Source organism: Gossypium raimondii, chromosome 5 (genome assembly GCF_025698545.1).
Source record: "Gossypium raimondii isolate GPD5lz chromosome 5, ASM2569854v1, whole genome shotgun sequence".
In the NCBI taxonomy this organism is placed as follows: Eukaryota; Viridiplantae; Streptophyta; class Magnoliopsida; order Malvales; family Malvaceae; genus Gossypium; species Gossypium raimondii.
Genome location: NC_068569.1, coordinates 7,421,810 through 7,438,549, shown reverse-complemented (window position 1 = coordinate 7,438,549; position 16,740 = coordinate 7,421,810). Strand labels below are relative to the sequence as shown.

General features: G+C 30.6%; 2 protein-coding genes across 3 annotated transcripts; both read right to left on the bottom strand.

The window, feature by feature from the left end:
* Nucleotides 1-763: 763 nt before the first annotated feature.
* LOC105767825 (nudix hydrolase 9) lies at nucleotides 764-3,975 on the bottom strand. Of its 2 annotated transcripts, XM_012587398.2 has the most exons (9): nucleotides 3,617-3,969; nucleotides 3,444-3,518; nucleotides 3,303-3,359; nucleotides 2,986-3,068; nucleotides 2,665-2,723; nucleotides 2,233-2,381; nucleotides 1,955-2,098; nucleotides 1,304-1,462; nucleotides 764-1,063 (listed from the first exon to the last, which is right to left on the bottom strand). In XM_012587398.2, the coding sequence occupies exons 1-9, from the start codon at nucleotides 3,698-3,700 to the stop codon at nucleotides 968-970; spliced, it is 906 nt and encodes a 301-aa protein (XP_012442852.1). In that variant the 5' UTR covers nucleotides 3,701-3,969; the 3' UTR covers nucleotides 764-967. The 2 variants fall into 2 exon arrangements, with proteins under 2 accessions (XP_012442852.1, XP_052487739.1); XM_052631779.1 differs by lacking the exon at nucleotides 3,303-3,359 and having other exon boundaries at nucleotides 3,617-3,975.
* Nucleotides 3,976-13,380: 9,405 nt separating this feature from the next.
* Nucleotides 13,381-15,117, bottom strand: LOC105767824 (3-ketoacyl-CoA synthase 12). The gene has a single exon (XM_012587397.2). The coding sequence runs from the start codon at nucleotides 14,996-14,998 to the stop codon at nucleotides 13,595-13,597; it is 1,404 nt and encodes a 467-aa protein (XP_012442851.1). The 5' UTR covers nucleotides 14,999-15,117; the 3' UTR covers nucleotides 13,381-13,594.
* Nucleotides 15,118-16,740: the final 1,623 nt, after the last annotated feature.

Genomic DNA, 16,740 nt, shown 5'->3' with positions numbered 1-16,740 from the left:
TTTTTGCTTTACCCTTTTATTGAATTGGAGTAACGAAGAAAAGAAAAACATTTTCTAGATTCTCTTAAAAATTATTTCATACATTCTTACTGGACTTCAAGCAAAATTGAGAGGTGACATGCAAATGGAGGTATAGTAAAAAAAAAAATATATATATATATATATATAAAAAATTCTCTGTTTGTGAAATTTAAAAATTCATCCCAATATTAAGAATAATTACTTTTTTTGTAATTCAAGTAAGATAACATAATGGAAATTAAATATTTTATTTATCCCAATTTAAAATTCTTTTTATCATCACCTTTTGTACATTTTTTTTATGAAAAGTTGAGCTTTTTAACTGCTAAAGATGGTTAAAATTATTTACTTTCATTTTATTTGCTAATTTTAACCATCCAAGTGAAATAATATTTAGTTATTTACTTACCTTAACCTTCTACTCTTTTAGTTTCCTTTCATCTTTTCTTTTACTACTGTTATTCTTTTATTGCATAATGATTATAATTATATTCACTCACCCGTAACTTTGTCATCTGAAGTAGTTCATCAAAAACTTAATCAAGACAGATTTCCTTTTTGGTCATGAAATTGAATGAAGTTGCGATTCAAACCCCGAACCTGCTTGTTCAAGATAAGATATTGTTTGTTAAATACAAGATGCTTGAATTGGCCCCTAAACCTTCTTTCTGTTAAACCTGCAAGACTTTCAAATTACATGTAAGTTGGAATGAAAATGTCCAACAGAAAGAAATCCCCACAATACAATAAATAACTCCTCTGATTTTCTATACAACATATCACACTGCTTACAATTAGCCTGGAATTTCCTTGAAAGCAATTAAAATGATGTTATAGTTACATCAAATTTTGTGAACTCGATGTTATTGCTTTGAAATCTAAGATGGAAACATATATAGAAGAGTAGAAATTTGAAATCGAAGAGAGCAGCAGCAATGAACTATCATCAGTTCTTCTTCAATGCTTCAACCATTAGCTTATAGAGAGCAAATCCCCCTTGATGACAGCCAGGCATTTTTGATGTCATATGCTCTACTTCAATCTGATCATCAAAACGCAGTATTCAACATTTGAGGGGAAAAAAATGGGTCTGTATTTGTGTTATATAAACTTTGACATGTTCATGTAATTGTGTTGTATTCACTAGCTATATGTCGTTTTTTAGTTATTCTTCACATGACATGTTAGTTTTGTGTCTAGGTAGAGGGGAAGAAAGCAATCCAATCAACTTCCAGTCCTACCAAAATTTACCAGAAGAAAAAGCAAGAAGGAAAAGACTTACCATTGAGACTGTATAAAGTTGAGTGGATTCATAGCCATCTTGTGCCTTAGAATACAGTTGATGGATTTCTTTTGATTCAAGACTGCATTTAATAAAGAAAAAGATAGCTGGTCTAACATTCAAGACCCTGCGGGATATGCCGATAAAAAGAGGATCTGACTGCAAGCAAAAGAAGAAACTGGAATGAAAGCATCTGGAAATAACAAAGTTGTTTGTCAACTATCTCAAGATGAATTTATAACGGGATTTTTTGAAAAAATGTCATTATTGTTTATGTTATCGGGACTCTTCATGTTCCCTAGAGTAACCAAATCCGTATATGGGTATGGGGTATAAATTATAACTGAAAATTTAAAACTTGTGTAATACACATCCTCATATCCAACACTTACCTCAAATCTGGGTAACAAAATGTATATCATCTAAAAGAAGGGTCTCATACCAAGGACCAGATAATAAATCGCCTATTCCGAATCTCAGACCTAAAGAGTTATGAGGTTTAAATATTTATTTTCTTCGACCTGTGTCCTTTATCAAAAAAATGATTAACAGAGCTCTGTATTCTAGATATTATGGACAATTCAAACTACCCCCAATTTCACAACCATTAACAAAAGGAAGCAGCACCAACAACAAAGTGACTGCGCTTACCAAGGATGTAGCTGGTACTCCAATTTCCTCAACAACTTCACGGATGATGCTTTCGAACATCTCCTGAGAAACCTTTTTATTAACAAGCTCAGAATCTTTCGAGCACTTGCAGTACTCGTGGGTTTCTATGCCAACTTCTTGTGGCTGTAAAAGCAAAAGTACAAAGATACACCAACTAATGCAGATAAAACATGGTAGTTTAAATTAATCTGAGAAAGAAAAGCAGGGTCTTAGGATCAAAAAGTAAGATCTATTGTGTACCCTTCATTATGTATTACCTCAGGGTGGCCTCCTGGGAAAACAAAATGCCCAGGAAATTCGCCAACATTATTACTTCTTTGCAGCAGCACTATTTTTTGGTCAGATGTCTCCACAATTGCACCATTACCTAGAGGGCTCGAGGTGTGTCGACACTGTGTTGGGTCATCTGCAGAAAAATACTGATAATGGTCAAGAGATTCAGAATCTCGCATGTATAAACAATCAGAAGGTTGCAACCGTGTTTGTAAGATTAAAGTTAAAACTTCAGCCAAGTGTTGTAAAGGGCACTGAGCGAACTCTTAAGAGCTAAAACTGTTATATTGTTTTAGGCATAATGGGGCAAATAAAAGTATTTGCCAGCTATAGTATATATAAATTTGTGTTAACTGCTAACAAGAAGGAGAAAGAATCTCATCTGCAGATGATATCGTAAATTCGCATTGAGATACCTTCTGATGCAACCAAGAATTTTTCCCATGAAGGATTCAAGTTTGTCCCCACAAAAGTTCTGGTAACATGTAGAGGTGTTGAATCATTATTACATAAAAAAAAAAAACATCAATAAGATATGATAAAGTAAATGTTCTTTTATCATTATTATTTTTATTTGGGTTCTCCTATATTTATGGCAATTGATCATGATAACATCCATAACCGTGATAAATGCTACACAAGCAACATGGCAAAAAATGCTATATTGGTTGCAATTTAAATCCAGAAGGTATGTTGGGCAAAAATGCATGCATAAACAAATAGAGTGAGAGAGAGACCTATAATCTGTCAACCCAAGGTGGAGGCATACATAAGACTCTTTCTTTGATCCATCTCCACTCTTCTGACTATAGCCTCCATACTGTAAAAATTATCAGTAGTGACAACAATAATGAATGCTAATTTGAACAAAATTCATTCAAATGAAATAACTTGGCAAATGTTGAAGCATCCTCATCTTGGGTTTTTTCCCCATCAATACAAAAATGGGGTCAAGTTTTCTTTTGCTGCATCTCAAAAGTGTGCCCCTAAAAGTTTATGTGGGGGGGGGCACAAATTTAAGAGAAAAACAAGATTAAATTAGATCAGATCATACCCTAAATTTCTTGCCATTGAATAAAGATCCATTTTTCTGAACCCTCTGATCCCATATCTAAGCAAACCAAAAACATATTTAAGGTTAAAAAAAATTTTGAACAACTCGACTTCCAAAAAACTTGAAAACTTCAAAGTTTACCTGAGAAATGGAATTCTCCAAATTCGAGTCTGAATGAGGAATTCTATCGTATGATTCATCGAAAACTGCGGACAGCTTCATCCACCCAAACAAACAAATAAAGGCATAATAAATGAAACATTAAAGCAAATGTAAATGCATAAAAAGAGAATAAACTAGAGAAAGTTAAAAACCTGTGGCTGAGACAGACCGAAAGGGCATGAGAATAAAAGCTTGTAAGCAAGAGAAGAACACCCGTTGCCGACTTCCTTCTCCATTTTTTGAGATATCTTAATGAAAATTCACGATTTGACCTATGGTCAAGGTAGCCTCGGAGTTGATTTTTCTTCTATTTCACGTATAATCCCAAATGCAACACGAAAGTTAAATTGATTTTAAAGGTGCAAATGTAATGATACCATATCATATTTTTTCTGAAGAAAACAACACATTTTGAAAACCTAGGCACACGTTTATTCCAGTGTCGCTCATGTTATTTCTTTCTGTCTTTTGTTTTTGTTTTTTCTGTTCTTTCGGCCAGTCTTCTGTCCTTTTTTATGTTTAACAAAGGTTGCATCCAATTCCCATGGCATGGGATCCATGGAAAGGTAGTCTCAATCACACACAACCCACAAATACAATCAATCTCATAACAACACTGATGAGCGTTAAGAATAGGTACAAAATGGGCGCTCAGTATCAATACTTCTTTAATAGAATGATCAGATCCTTGCCCAATATATTGGGCTATAATTAAGGTCTGAAAACTAGCAAAGTGACTGACATGTAAAAAACTAAACAGCCCAAAACTTAGTTGGATATAGTCAGATCATCACAGAGGAAGTAACTCTTTAGAAGGTTTATTAACACAATTAATAAGATACCATTACCATACGATGTTGATAAAAAAATACAATACAATAAAACATGATGAACACAATGTGTATAACTTAGATATCATATTCGTATTTAAAAATCTAATATATTTAATAATTTACGTTATGTTATATTTTATGATGGTCACGAGAAAAAAGAACACACACAAAAGATATAATACATAATATGGACATGAGTTATTAAATACGCATGTAAAGTAGTACCTGGTGTGGTTTAATTTTGGAGCAGCTTTTTAGACTTATCATCAACCAAAAAAGTAAAAATGGAACTGACCTTCAAGTTAAGCTAAGAACCAAGATCGCACGTTAAGGGAAAGGCAAGGGAACATGCATGCTCATGAGACCCTACATTAATTGTATGCCCATCCACATTGACGGGCAATAAATTTGAGTTTGCTTTATGTCCAAAACTTCCGTACAGCTAATTAAACAAACAAGACATTTTCACATGAGAATCTAAAGCAGTTCTAGCTAACAAAAGTAGAGGGTTTTTCTTTTCATAAATTTGATCTCATATTGTCTGTCTGAGGAAATATTTTATTGCCAGAAACAACCACAACAAAAGGCAAGGCAAAGGCCATCAAATTATATCCATTATTTCATCTGTTTTCCCTTGTAGATAGAAACAGAGAGATAAAGGGTTCAACCTTTATGTCTCACTTGAAACATGGGAAGCGAGTGAGTGACCAAAAAGGGCGGATGACCAATGTGAAACCCATGAAGGGTTTTTCTGGTAATGTGTCAGTTTAGGGGAAAAGGTGATTCGTATGGACCACTATGAGTTGATCAACACCAAACCAATGTTTTATTAATGTCATTAAGAAACTTTAAATTTCTTGGCTTCCTGCAGCGGTCAGATTATTTCTTCTTAATATGGGAATACGGTGGCCATATAAAAACCTTTCACATTAAAAATGATTCGAAGAGTGGATTTTACTTTTAATTTGGGATAGTGATTTATTTGCCCTCTAATTTTATATAACTTGTATTTCTTTTATCAAATTACTCTCTAAAATGGATTAAAATTTAATGTTTGTTAATTTTTCAAACATAACATATAATGTGGACTGCCACATAAATGATATGTCAACAATGAATTAATTTTTAAAATTTAAAAAATATATTTTTAATAATTTTATACTTTTTAAATAATTTTAATGATTTTTAATTTTATAATTTTTGTATTTTAAAATATTAAAATATTAATTAAATGTTTACCTCACAATTTACATATATGCCATGTCAAAAATTTTCCATTTTAAGTGATTCTATAAAAAACACAAATTTAAAAATTAAAAGAACCAAAATTAAATACAAAACTTTCAAATCACTTTATTTTTTAAAAAATTTGAGAGAAATAAATGATTGTACCTTACAATTTTGGGTTTCATCAATTCTTGGGCACTTGATTGTATTTTCAATGAATTGTCATTTATGAGAACTGCTCGTAAAGCAAAAGGAAAAACATGAAATGCTTTAACTTACAAGTAATATCAAGATTTTAAACTTTTAAAAACAAAGTTGAGTAAAATAATGAAAATTCATAGATTGATATATAATTTCAATAGTCTTTCTTCAAAATTCATATGAATAGGTGGTTTTCTTTTAAATTCTCTACTATAAAAATATTTTTATTTAATTCTAATATATATTTTAAATTTTACATTATTAAAATATTTAAAATTTTCTACAAAACAAACGTTATACATATTGCTATTTTTATATTTTTAATATTATCATTCTTTTATAATTCAACAACAGAATTGCAATTGTTAGTATTTTAAATTGATGAATTTTAAAATATTAATATCAAATCAAATCAAATTACACACTTCTTTGGATCGAACGTGAGTTACTCAAACCTCTTGAAAATTCATTGAAAATAAAACACACGATTTGTTTTAAATTCTGTTAGCAGTAGTCACCGGATCTGCTGATGGACAACTAAACTCCAGTTTCAATGATTAAAGCGCACTATACATATATGAATTAATTGCATCAATTATCCTCAAATTATGATTTTTATTTTAAATTAGTCCTTAAATTTTAACACACTCTAATTACATCCTCAAACTATGATGTTATATTAGTAAGGCCCTTCTCTTACTAAAATTGCTAATTTAACCGTTAAATGAGACGTCAAATCATATGTCACATGATTTAAAATGAATACCGTAAAAATGGATGTTGTAAAAAAATCTTTATTTTTATGTTTCCGAAGCTCTTACAAAATTTATTGTTCACTCTTCCATTTTTTCGGTTTTACTCTATTTTTAGCTTTAAATTTTAAAATTTGTGCAATAACATTTTACTTTTTTTGAAATTATTATTTTAAATTACATCAAATAAGATTTCTTGTGTCATTTAATGGCTAAATCAATGGTTTCAATAATGGAAGTGTAACGACTCAAAACTCATTGATGGTGGAACTTGCAGTTTTGGGACCCCGTTTTCATAAACCAAGTCCGTAAATATTTTATATTTACAAAGTTACTATATAGGTGAATTTTATATAAGCATTTATGTCGAATTAATGATTAATTAATGTATGATGACTAAATTGTACAAGCGATAAAAGTTCAATTGTTGTAGGTTCTTAATTAGAAAATGGATTGAGGGCTTAAATTGCAATTAACCAATGGTTCAAAACAGCAAATAAACCATAAATAAATATTAGATAGTGGACGTGAGTGCATGTGATGATTAATTAGACTAAAACAAGCTTGATTTAATTAAAGTAAAACTAATCACTTGATTAACATGTTAAATACCATTATAAAAAACAAGTTTAGGTGGGAAGAGAGAGGAATCATCTTCTCCACCGATTTGAAGGAAAGAAAAATTAAGAAGCTTCACGCCATTGAACAGGGTTCGAAGCTTTTAAGCAAAAGTTGGTATATGCAATTTAGTCATTTTTTTGTAATTTTTATATTTATGATATCATGTGAGTTTAATTTAGCTAGTTCATGCATCAATTTGTAAAACTGTTAAAGTTTTGAAAGTTGTCATTGATGAATTCTTAAAGTTTTAGGCGTTAAATTGATAGACCTTAAGCTTAGGTGTGAAAAAAGACTAAATGGTGAAGTTAATTGATAGTTTCGTATGTTAGGGACCAAACTTAATAAATTGTAAAAAATACTGTCAAAATAAGAAATGGGAGGTCCCCAATCGATTATAGTGAAATCAGATTTCATATTGGAATTTTAAATTGAAAGTTATGTTAGTCTCGATTTTAGGGATTAAATTGAATAAAATGAAAACTTCGTATAAAATAATGATTGACTGTGAATTCGATTAAATATTGATGTCATTGTATGTTTATGTTAATCCGTAACTAACTTCGATCCGGACTTATCGAGAGGAAAGGAAAAAGCTTGTAACACCCCCTAACCCCAAACCGGAGCCAGAATTGGGTTACGAGGCATTACCGGACCTATCAGACAACTTATGAATAATTCACAATTAAAATAACATTCATAGTATAATTTAATAATTAAATCCCTATAATGGACTCTCGAAGCCCAAGACATGTATTAAAAGTAGAACGGAATTTGTTCGAGTATTCCGAAAAAAATTTCGTAAATTTTTTTTTTTTAAATTTCGACAATATTTCTGCTTATTTTTACATAAAACCCCCTGTAAACTTAAAACCAAAAACAAACCAATACCAATATTTCAATCAAAGATTTTATACCTTAGAACGCTACTAAATCATGCTTAATAAATTGATTTACTACTTTAACTATAAAGGTTAAAGTAAACATGTAAAAAGAAAAAAAAACTAATTCATATATTTCATTCCATTTCAAGATTTAATACTAAGTTTACTAATTTATAACTTTAAACTTTATTTATCACCCAAAAGATCATAACCATTTACTTACAACCAAGATCATTTAGCATATATATTTACATATATATACGACTCGTGTACAATCACCTAGTACATGCCACTTAAACAAAAGGAAGAAATACATCACCAAAATTTTCTTGTTGGAGTCGAAATCTTTCTGGATGTTGAACTAGACTTTGAACTCTAATGACCTATGCACGGAAACAACCGTACGCTGAGTATTTCATACTCAGTAATGTTACTATAAATTAAATTATTTAATATTAATAAATTACAAACATCAACCATAAGCCTTTTAAAAAAATCATTTAAACTAATTAATTATACATAATTATATATCACTTCATAAATCTTAAATTCATATATATATATATATATATATATTTCATATACTAATTCAATTCATAATTTAATTCATACATTTTTTCTCGTACTTTTCAATAGTGCCAAATCAATCAATCTCATTTTCAAATTTTCATTTCAATTATTTACCCTATTAACAATGCTCAAACTCTGACAGATACATGGATTCCACCCAAACACACCAGAATATCCAACCTAACACACCCGGAATAATATAAATCCTCATTAACACACCAATATATTATATCCTCCCAAACACACCAATAAGGCATTAGATGCCTCTTCGGATAAACCGAAGCATATAATAACATAATCATCTTCTCGGCCGAACTACAAATCTCCTCATCATATCACAAATCCTATGGTATGCCATTTGTATCCAATCTAGTCCGAAAAGTTAATGGGGTATTATTTTACTTTTCCAATTTCGAATTCATTTCCACAACAATTTCAAATATTCAATCAAATCAAAACATTTGTTATTTCAATTCACATATAATTCAATATTCACACATATTCTTACTTAATTTCAAATGTTATTACTTACCTTACTTTAAATGTCCCATGATTACAATTTCAATATAGCATTTAGTAAATAGTTTAAGTTATAGTAATACAAACTCGGAATACGCGTTTACTCCTCAACGATCTTTTCTTTTTCTTTGGATGCCGATGCCTCGTTTTCCTTGTTAGCTACAAAAATAATAATTAGTTTCACTATTAATTACAACATTAAATTATAAAAAAAACAATAATAATTAAATTTTATTCAATTCTTACTTATTCCCAATTTAATTCTAACTAAGCTTACTTACTTTTCTAGCTTAATTCATACTTCTTTTCTACTTAATTTCTTGCCATATTTAACTCAACTATTCAATATTCATAATTAAACCCTAATTTAAGACTTCTTATAACTTAATCCCAACTATGTAAAACTTATAGCTCACTTTACAATTTGACCCTTTAATCAATTCTAACTAAAATTTCTATCAATTAAACCCCAATTTAACAACTTGTTCAACATGAATCATGTTCAAAAACCTATGAACTTCCATAACCTCCACTTAATTTCAACAAAACTTTGTTTTAAAGCTTCTAAAACACCAAAATTAAGAGAAAAGGGTTAAATTTAGCTTACCAATTAAACTTGAAGCTTTAAAATCCCAATTTTCCCTTAATAAATTTTATACCATTTATTTGTCAATTATCTTATTTATTCAATAAAATCTATTTAACAACAAATAATAATATTACAAACGTACATATATATTTTATTTATAAATGTACAATATCATCTATACCATACATTTGTCATCATTTATTTTATTTAACACACTAAAATATCTTATAATTTAATTATTTATCTAATAAATATCTATCTAATAATTTAATATAATTATTACAAATGTATATACTTTTATCAATACATTTGTATGAAATCACTATCACACATTTGTCTTTGTTTAACTTATTTCATAATAATAATAATATAATAATAATAACAATTAATATAATTTATTATTTAATATTAAACCTTAATGATTATTAATGAATTTTTAATAGAAAATATCACATAAAAATCTTCAATCTTACCCAGCTTATGCCGCCTCTGCCTCATACTTATGAATTGGCTTAATTGCCATTTTGATCCTTTATACTTTCTTTTAATCTACAATTAAACTTTTTCCCTTTACTCCATTTAGTTCTTTTTCCTAATTATTCTTAATTAGACTAAATTCACCTAATTAATACCTAATTAAGCACTCAACTAAACTCATAATTACTTCTAATAATTATTTATGACTAAGTTTACTAAACGGAGGCCCGATAATGTACTTTTCCAATGCTCGTGAATTTTTGGTCATTACAAAGCTAAAGCCGTCAATGAATAGCTCGAACTTTTCGGTTTGTATTTCTATAATTTGATTTACTTAAATTGTTGTATAAATTCATTATATAACATGATAAGATATTGAGGTAAGTTGGGACTGATTAGATGAATTGTATTGGCATGAAATTGTTGATTTTAAAATGAGGGATTAAATTGAAAATATTAAAGATTGATAAAACGTGAAATTGAATTTGTATTGGATTGATTTGTGCTATCATATGAATGAAATTATTATTGAGTTGATGAATTGGATACGATAAATTATGAATTGACTATATTTGGAAATTTAAATAGTTATTACCCTATTAATTGTTTGGGCAAAGTCGGATATAATTAACCTTCAAGTTAAGCTTATGAATTGACTATATTTGGAAATTTAAATAGTTATTACCCTATTAATTGTTGGGACAGATTCGAATATAATTGACATGCCATAGTGTTATATCTAGCTTTATTTGATAATATATTTTGGTATAATAAATTAAAATATTTTTGAATAAAAGTTAAAGTTGAATAAAATTAGCAATTTGATAAAATCAAGTTAAAATGGTTTCAATTCAGTTAAAAAATTTTCAATCATGTTAAAAGAGTTTTAAAACAAGTTACTATTGCTCGATACTTTTTGGCCACGTATCAATTGTAATGACCCAAAATTCACAGGCACTGGAAAAGTGAGTTATAAGGGCTCCGTCTTAGTAAACCGAGTTCGTAAATAATTATTAGGAGTAATCATGAGTCTAGTTGAGTGTTTAATTAAGGTTCCAGCTCAGTATCCAGAGCGATCCCGACTCCAGTACAAAATTTGGTGATGTAAGATCTTTTGGTAAAGTGGCATGTACTTAGGTGTTATATTGGTCACTTGAAAGTGTCTTATGCTTTTGGTTGGAAATGATACTAACATAATATTTTGATACTTGGTGTAATGAAATGGAAATAGAATTATCATAACATATTTGATATATTTGGTAACAAGTTGAAATAGAATGAATGAAGTTTATTAATTTTAAACAATAAAAAAATGAAGTCAATCAGTAATTTAATATTTATATGAAATTATGATTATATTATAATAAGTTTGTTATTTGTTCAAGAATTATTTGTAGATTGTCTGATATGTTCGGTAATGCCTCGTAACCCTGTTCTAGTGACGGTTTAGGGTTAGGGGGTGTTACATTAATAGTTTCCAAAATATTGGTACCCATTCCAAAATTGATACCAAATTGATATCATATTTTCAATTAATTATAAAAAGTATTGATACATTTTCAAAAAGTATCGATACCTTTTACCAAGTATCGATAAATTGTGTTTAGTATCGTTGTAAACTAACTTTGGCGGTCACTCAATCAGTCATTAAATGCTAATAGTATTGATACTCGTAGAAAAAGTACTGATACCTTTTGTTGCTGGTGAATTTAATGATTTGGTATTTTCATCCCTAACGACTCTATTCATGTTTCCAACAACCACTACGGTTGGAGCCAAAAGACCAATCATTACAACTTTAGTGCTTAATTCTTTCATACTTTTCTTGTAAACACTTGTGAGCCTTCATTGTTATTCTTTAGCTCAAGTGTATTCTTGTCTATTTGTGCTTTATTGGCAAACATTCTGATATTATAAGGACTGCTTCTTAGTTTGCTATTTGTATTTACTCTTTGAGAGGATTGAGTCTTAAGGTTTGGGTAAAAATCTTAAGGTTTTGGGTAAAATTCTTAAGAGAAATTGTAAGGTTAAACATTATCCTCAAAGGTTATCAAATTAGTGAAATTGGGGAAATCCTTAGTTGTGGAAAACTAAAGTAGTAGAGTAGACAATAGGGGTCGAACCACTATAAATTGAAGTGTTCATTGTTTCTATCCTTTTCTTAGCAACCACAAATTTTTAAATGGCCAATTCTTCCCCATTTTGGTGATTTCGAGTTGAATTATCGAGCTAACAATTAATAGCAAAACTAGTCTCTAAAGACAATTTAACAACCAAGAGAAGATCCTTGGGGAAGCTCAAACGATCATTAACTCATCCTACAACAATAACGTCTACTTTCAGGTCAATTTTCTTTGATGAGTCTCAATCTATCTCTAAACCTCCTTATTTCAATGGTGCTAACTATTTTTATTGGAAGACAATGATGATGTTGTTCATCCAAACAAATAATCTTGTCGTATGAGACATTACCATGGACGGTCCTCCCATACCACTCAGACAAAAAGGAGAGCTTTTAGTTCCAAAAGGCAAGAAGGAATTAAATGAGGAAGATAGAAAAAGAATGATCAACTCAATACAGACAATGCACATTCTATTTTGTGCACTTCGTCTGGATGAGTATAGTAGAATTTCGTTTTGTTCAAACGCCAAAGACTTGATTGATATAACACCCATAGTTTGGGTGTATAATTAGATTGTCTTGAAGTTTCAAAACCAATTTAAAATTAGTATATTAATTTAAAGATGTGTAGTACAATTAATTCTAAAATATAAATTGAAAACTTTGTTTCCAATTTATGGTTAGAAAAATGTATTCACTAAGCTTAGAATTAACAAAATAACAATTGTTTTTTATTTATATTTGAAAAGTAAAAATATATAAATAAGACACATGATCGTCTTTAAATTTTGTTTATAGAGTTAAAAAACTCGGCAATGGTATATGAAATAATAATCTAATTTTCACGACATTTTCTCATAACACTTTTTTTTAATAATACTCATAACAAATTTTTAAAATTAAGTTTTTCTTAACTGCAACACTAATATGAAATTAAACTTATAAATATTCTAAAAGTGTAATATTGTTGCAAAAAATAATCACAAAAAAATCTTAAATATGATTATTATAGTCAACAGAGTCAAATCAAGGACAAAATATTTTCCTCTTGATTGAGATTAGGTCAAGATTTGTGATTTGTTTAAATGTTAACAACTTAGTCCCTCGAAGAACAAGAGCATTGATTTGAAAATCTCTTCAACTGTAAACCTGATTCCTTTTTAATTTCCCTCGAAATTCAACAATAAATTAAGGATTACCAATTATTAATAAAAAAGGGCACACTTCTCATCACCGAAAGCTGCCCAACTTATTGTTTATGAATCCACTTTGGGATTTAACAATCTTAAGAACTTAACTGTATACATTTAGATATTTTATTTTTACCTTTCTAGACTTTTAATCTCCGGGATTGAAGGTGCTAGGATCTTCATCTTGAATCCAGCCAAACTTTTCCATGTAAGGATTAACCAATGTCTTTGGTGGGTACATGTAAATTTCATCTTTCCATACATTCCCATCTCCTAAATCCCTTACAACCTCCCACAAACAACTGTTGCATTTAAAGCCAGCACCAAAGCTTATCATCAACACCTTATCCCCTTTCTTCAGCCTCTTTTTGGCTTCCATGTATGCCAAAACATACCACAGGCTACTTGCCGATGTGTTGCCAAATCGATGCAGTGTCATCCTAGCCGGTTCCAAATCATACTCGGTCAAATCAAGGCTTATTCCGATCCCATCTATCACTGCTTTCCCTCCTGTGTGAATGCAGAAATGGTCCACCCCACTCTTGAAGTTCACCCCAGCTTTGATTGGTCCTTGAGAAGCTCCCTTGTGGGAAGAACCATGGCGGACGACGTTCCATTTTTTAAGGAGTGAAACTGCCATGAAGCGGACTAGTTCCCTAACAGGCAGGATCTTTGGGGTGATGACCCTCAAATTATCGACGAAAGAACGAGTTGCGGCTTTGGGAAGGCTTTTGCTAAGGTGAAATCCCATCTTTCCTTTATCATCTTCCCTTTGGATACAACAACCATACGACTCATCTTTGGCTCCATGATGTGTTCTCACCAAGCATTTCAATTTGAACATTGCTCGATGCTTCAAGGACTTCTTGTTTGTCAAAAGTACCGCGCAGCCACCCGAACGAAACAAACAATTGGAAAGAATCATCGATCTATCGTTGCCGGCATACCAATTCGGACTCAACGATTCCGAAGTCACAAGCAATGCGAACTTGTTCTTGTAAGACTTGAAGACATTGCGAACAATGTCAAGAGAAATCAGACTAGCACTACACCCCATTCCAGTTAAGTTAAAAGACTTGATGTCTGGTCTCATTTTGTAGTGGTTTATGATCCGAGAACACAAAGAAGGAACTGTGGATAACATGGAGACATTGACGACTAAGAGATCGATTTCTTGAGGGGATATGCCTGCCCTTGATAACACCTTCTCGATGCTATCGTGAAAAAACTCTTCCATTTCCAAGATCCCATCTTCCAGTTTCGGGCTCTCTTCTCTCCCGGAAAACATGATCCTTGGGGCGTAGGTTTGTTCTCCGATGCCTGAACTGACAATGGCTTTCAGCAAGAACTTGTACTCGTTGAGTCCGAGATTCTTGTTCCTCTTTATCACTTCCCCGCTGAACTCAGTTCCCACCATCCTATCATCACTGGGCTTGTAGCATTGGTAATCCAAAATGTAACATTGTTGGTCCCTCACGTCATTAATCCAATTCCATATTTTGAAGAGAAGATAGAAAATTGGAATTATCAACAAAAAAGAGAACAGCTCCATAAGAGACAATTAATTAAGGGAAAAGACAAAGGCAAAAGAAAAAAGCTATACTTGGTAAGATCGATTGAGCCGATAGAGATCAAAATAAAGAAAGCCTTATAAAGGAGAATCTCCCACCGGACCCCGTCCTCCACCCCGAATGAGTTGGAGTTTGGACATGTGAAAATGCTTAAAGACCCATTGCTATCACTCAACAGTCAACACCCACCAACCGAATTTGCGTGTAGTTCCTTATCAATCTTTATTACAAAGTCGAGATACAGTCACCCACCCCTTTAGCGAGCTCTGCCTCATGTGAGATGATAGAAAGCAAAGAAAAGAAAACACTGCCATGTGCCAACCTTGGCCAACTATATTTTTCTAGCTGATTAATTTTTATTCCATTTGAGTCAGCAAAGCGTTCCAATCTCTGATGAAGTCCAGTACACGCAAATGGAAATGCCATTATAGTTCACAGTTAGCAGCTTTAACCAGTTCGGTTGGTCATCCGCATTTAAAAACGGTGAGGCTGGCAAATAAAGATATACATAGATTATAGGGAGACGGGGCTAATTAGTGTACGAAATTATATCATTGTCTGCATGGAAAGACGATTTACATTTGAGAAGGATGAGCTCTTCTTTTCTCGCCTGCCTCATTTTCCATGTTCTTCAGTTCAAATATTAATGCAGTAACATTTTTTAATATTGTTTAAACATTTCTATACGTCTCAATTTTTGAATCTTTATGTAAAGTTTAAAAAATAAAAAAAAATTGACAATCATTAGGATAACTTTTCTTGTGCAGAATAACAATATTTTATAAATGTTTTAAAATCTCTAGAAAATTTTAATATTATTAAAATCCATATTAAGGAATAGACAAATTGGCTGAAGTCTTACGATAACAAAATTTGTTATGCAGAAAAAGAATAAAAGGTTCAAAGATAACTTGTTGCAGGCATTAATTGGGGATGTATGCAACTGGATCTAATAAGGAATATAATATATAGTAAACTGACATGGTAAGTTACATTAAGAAAGTTTAAAAATAATATTATTGAGAGGCATAATATTTGGCTAGTACTTGTTTTACATTTCACATTCTCTTTTGATATTATTACACTCTTAATATTGTAATGAAACTAGCTAAAAAATTAAACATTTGGGATTGCCACTGTTCTACTTCCCACTGCTGAAATATTTTGTTACAATCATATAATCAAATATGAAACACCGTGTGACCAATAAAATCTTATAATTTATTTCTATCAATATGTTAAGGTATGTCTAAAAGATTTTCTCATGCTCACATATGATATGTAAAAATCTAATTTTAGTGGTGTCGAAAAATATAATTTCAAGTTCACGTTTTGTAAATCGAGTTCATAAGTAATAAATAATATTTACGGATTTAATATATTGGTGAATTAAATTTTGGATAGTCAATTTAGTTAAAATTATGGTTAATTAGGGTAAATTCTAAAGTCCAATCGCTATAAACTTTTTATTTAAAAATAAAGCTTGAGGACTTAAATGACAATTATATCAAGGACTAAAATGATATTTAAACCAATGTTTTCAATCAGACGGGTATTGATGGATTATTAAGATTAGATTATAAATTAAATTAAGTTTAATTAATGAATAAAAATGGCTAAGTAAGCTTAATTTTTTTTTATATAAAGAAAACACTAGTGGAGGTTGTAATCTTCCTTCCCAAAAACCACCGAAATATTTGAGAGAAAGACTCAAAGGCAAGCT

What these genes read in the sequence shown, in the direction of transcription:
- LOC105767825 (XM_012587398.2), bottom strand. Translation starts at nt 3,700, where the DNA reads ATGGAGAAGGAAGTCGGCAACGGGTGTTCTTCTCTTGCTTACAAGCTT. An exon ending in GAGTACCAGCTACATCCTTG is followed by an intron (nt 1,463 to 1,954) that starts GTAAGCGCAGTC and finishes TTTTGCTTGCAG; the next exon opens with TCAGATCCTCTTTTTATCGG. An exon ending in AACTTTATACAGTCTCAATG is followed by an intron (nt 1,064 to 1,303) that starts GTAAGTCTTTTC and finishes TTTGATGATCAG; the next exon opens with ATTGAAGTAGAGCATATGAC.
- LOC105767824 (XM_012587397.2), bottom strand. Translation starts at nt 14,998, where the DNA reads ATGGAGCTGTTCTCTTTTTTGTTGATAATTCCAATTTTCTATCTTCTC.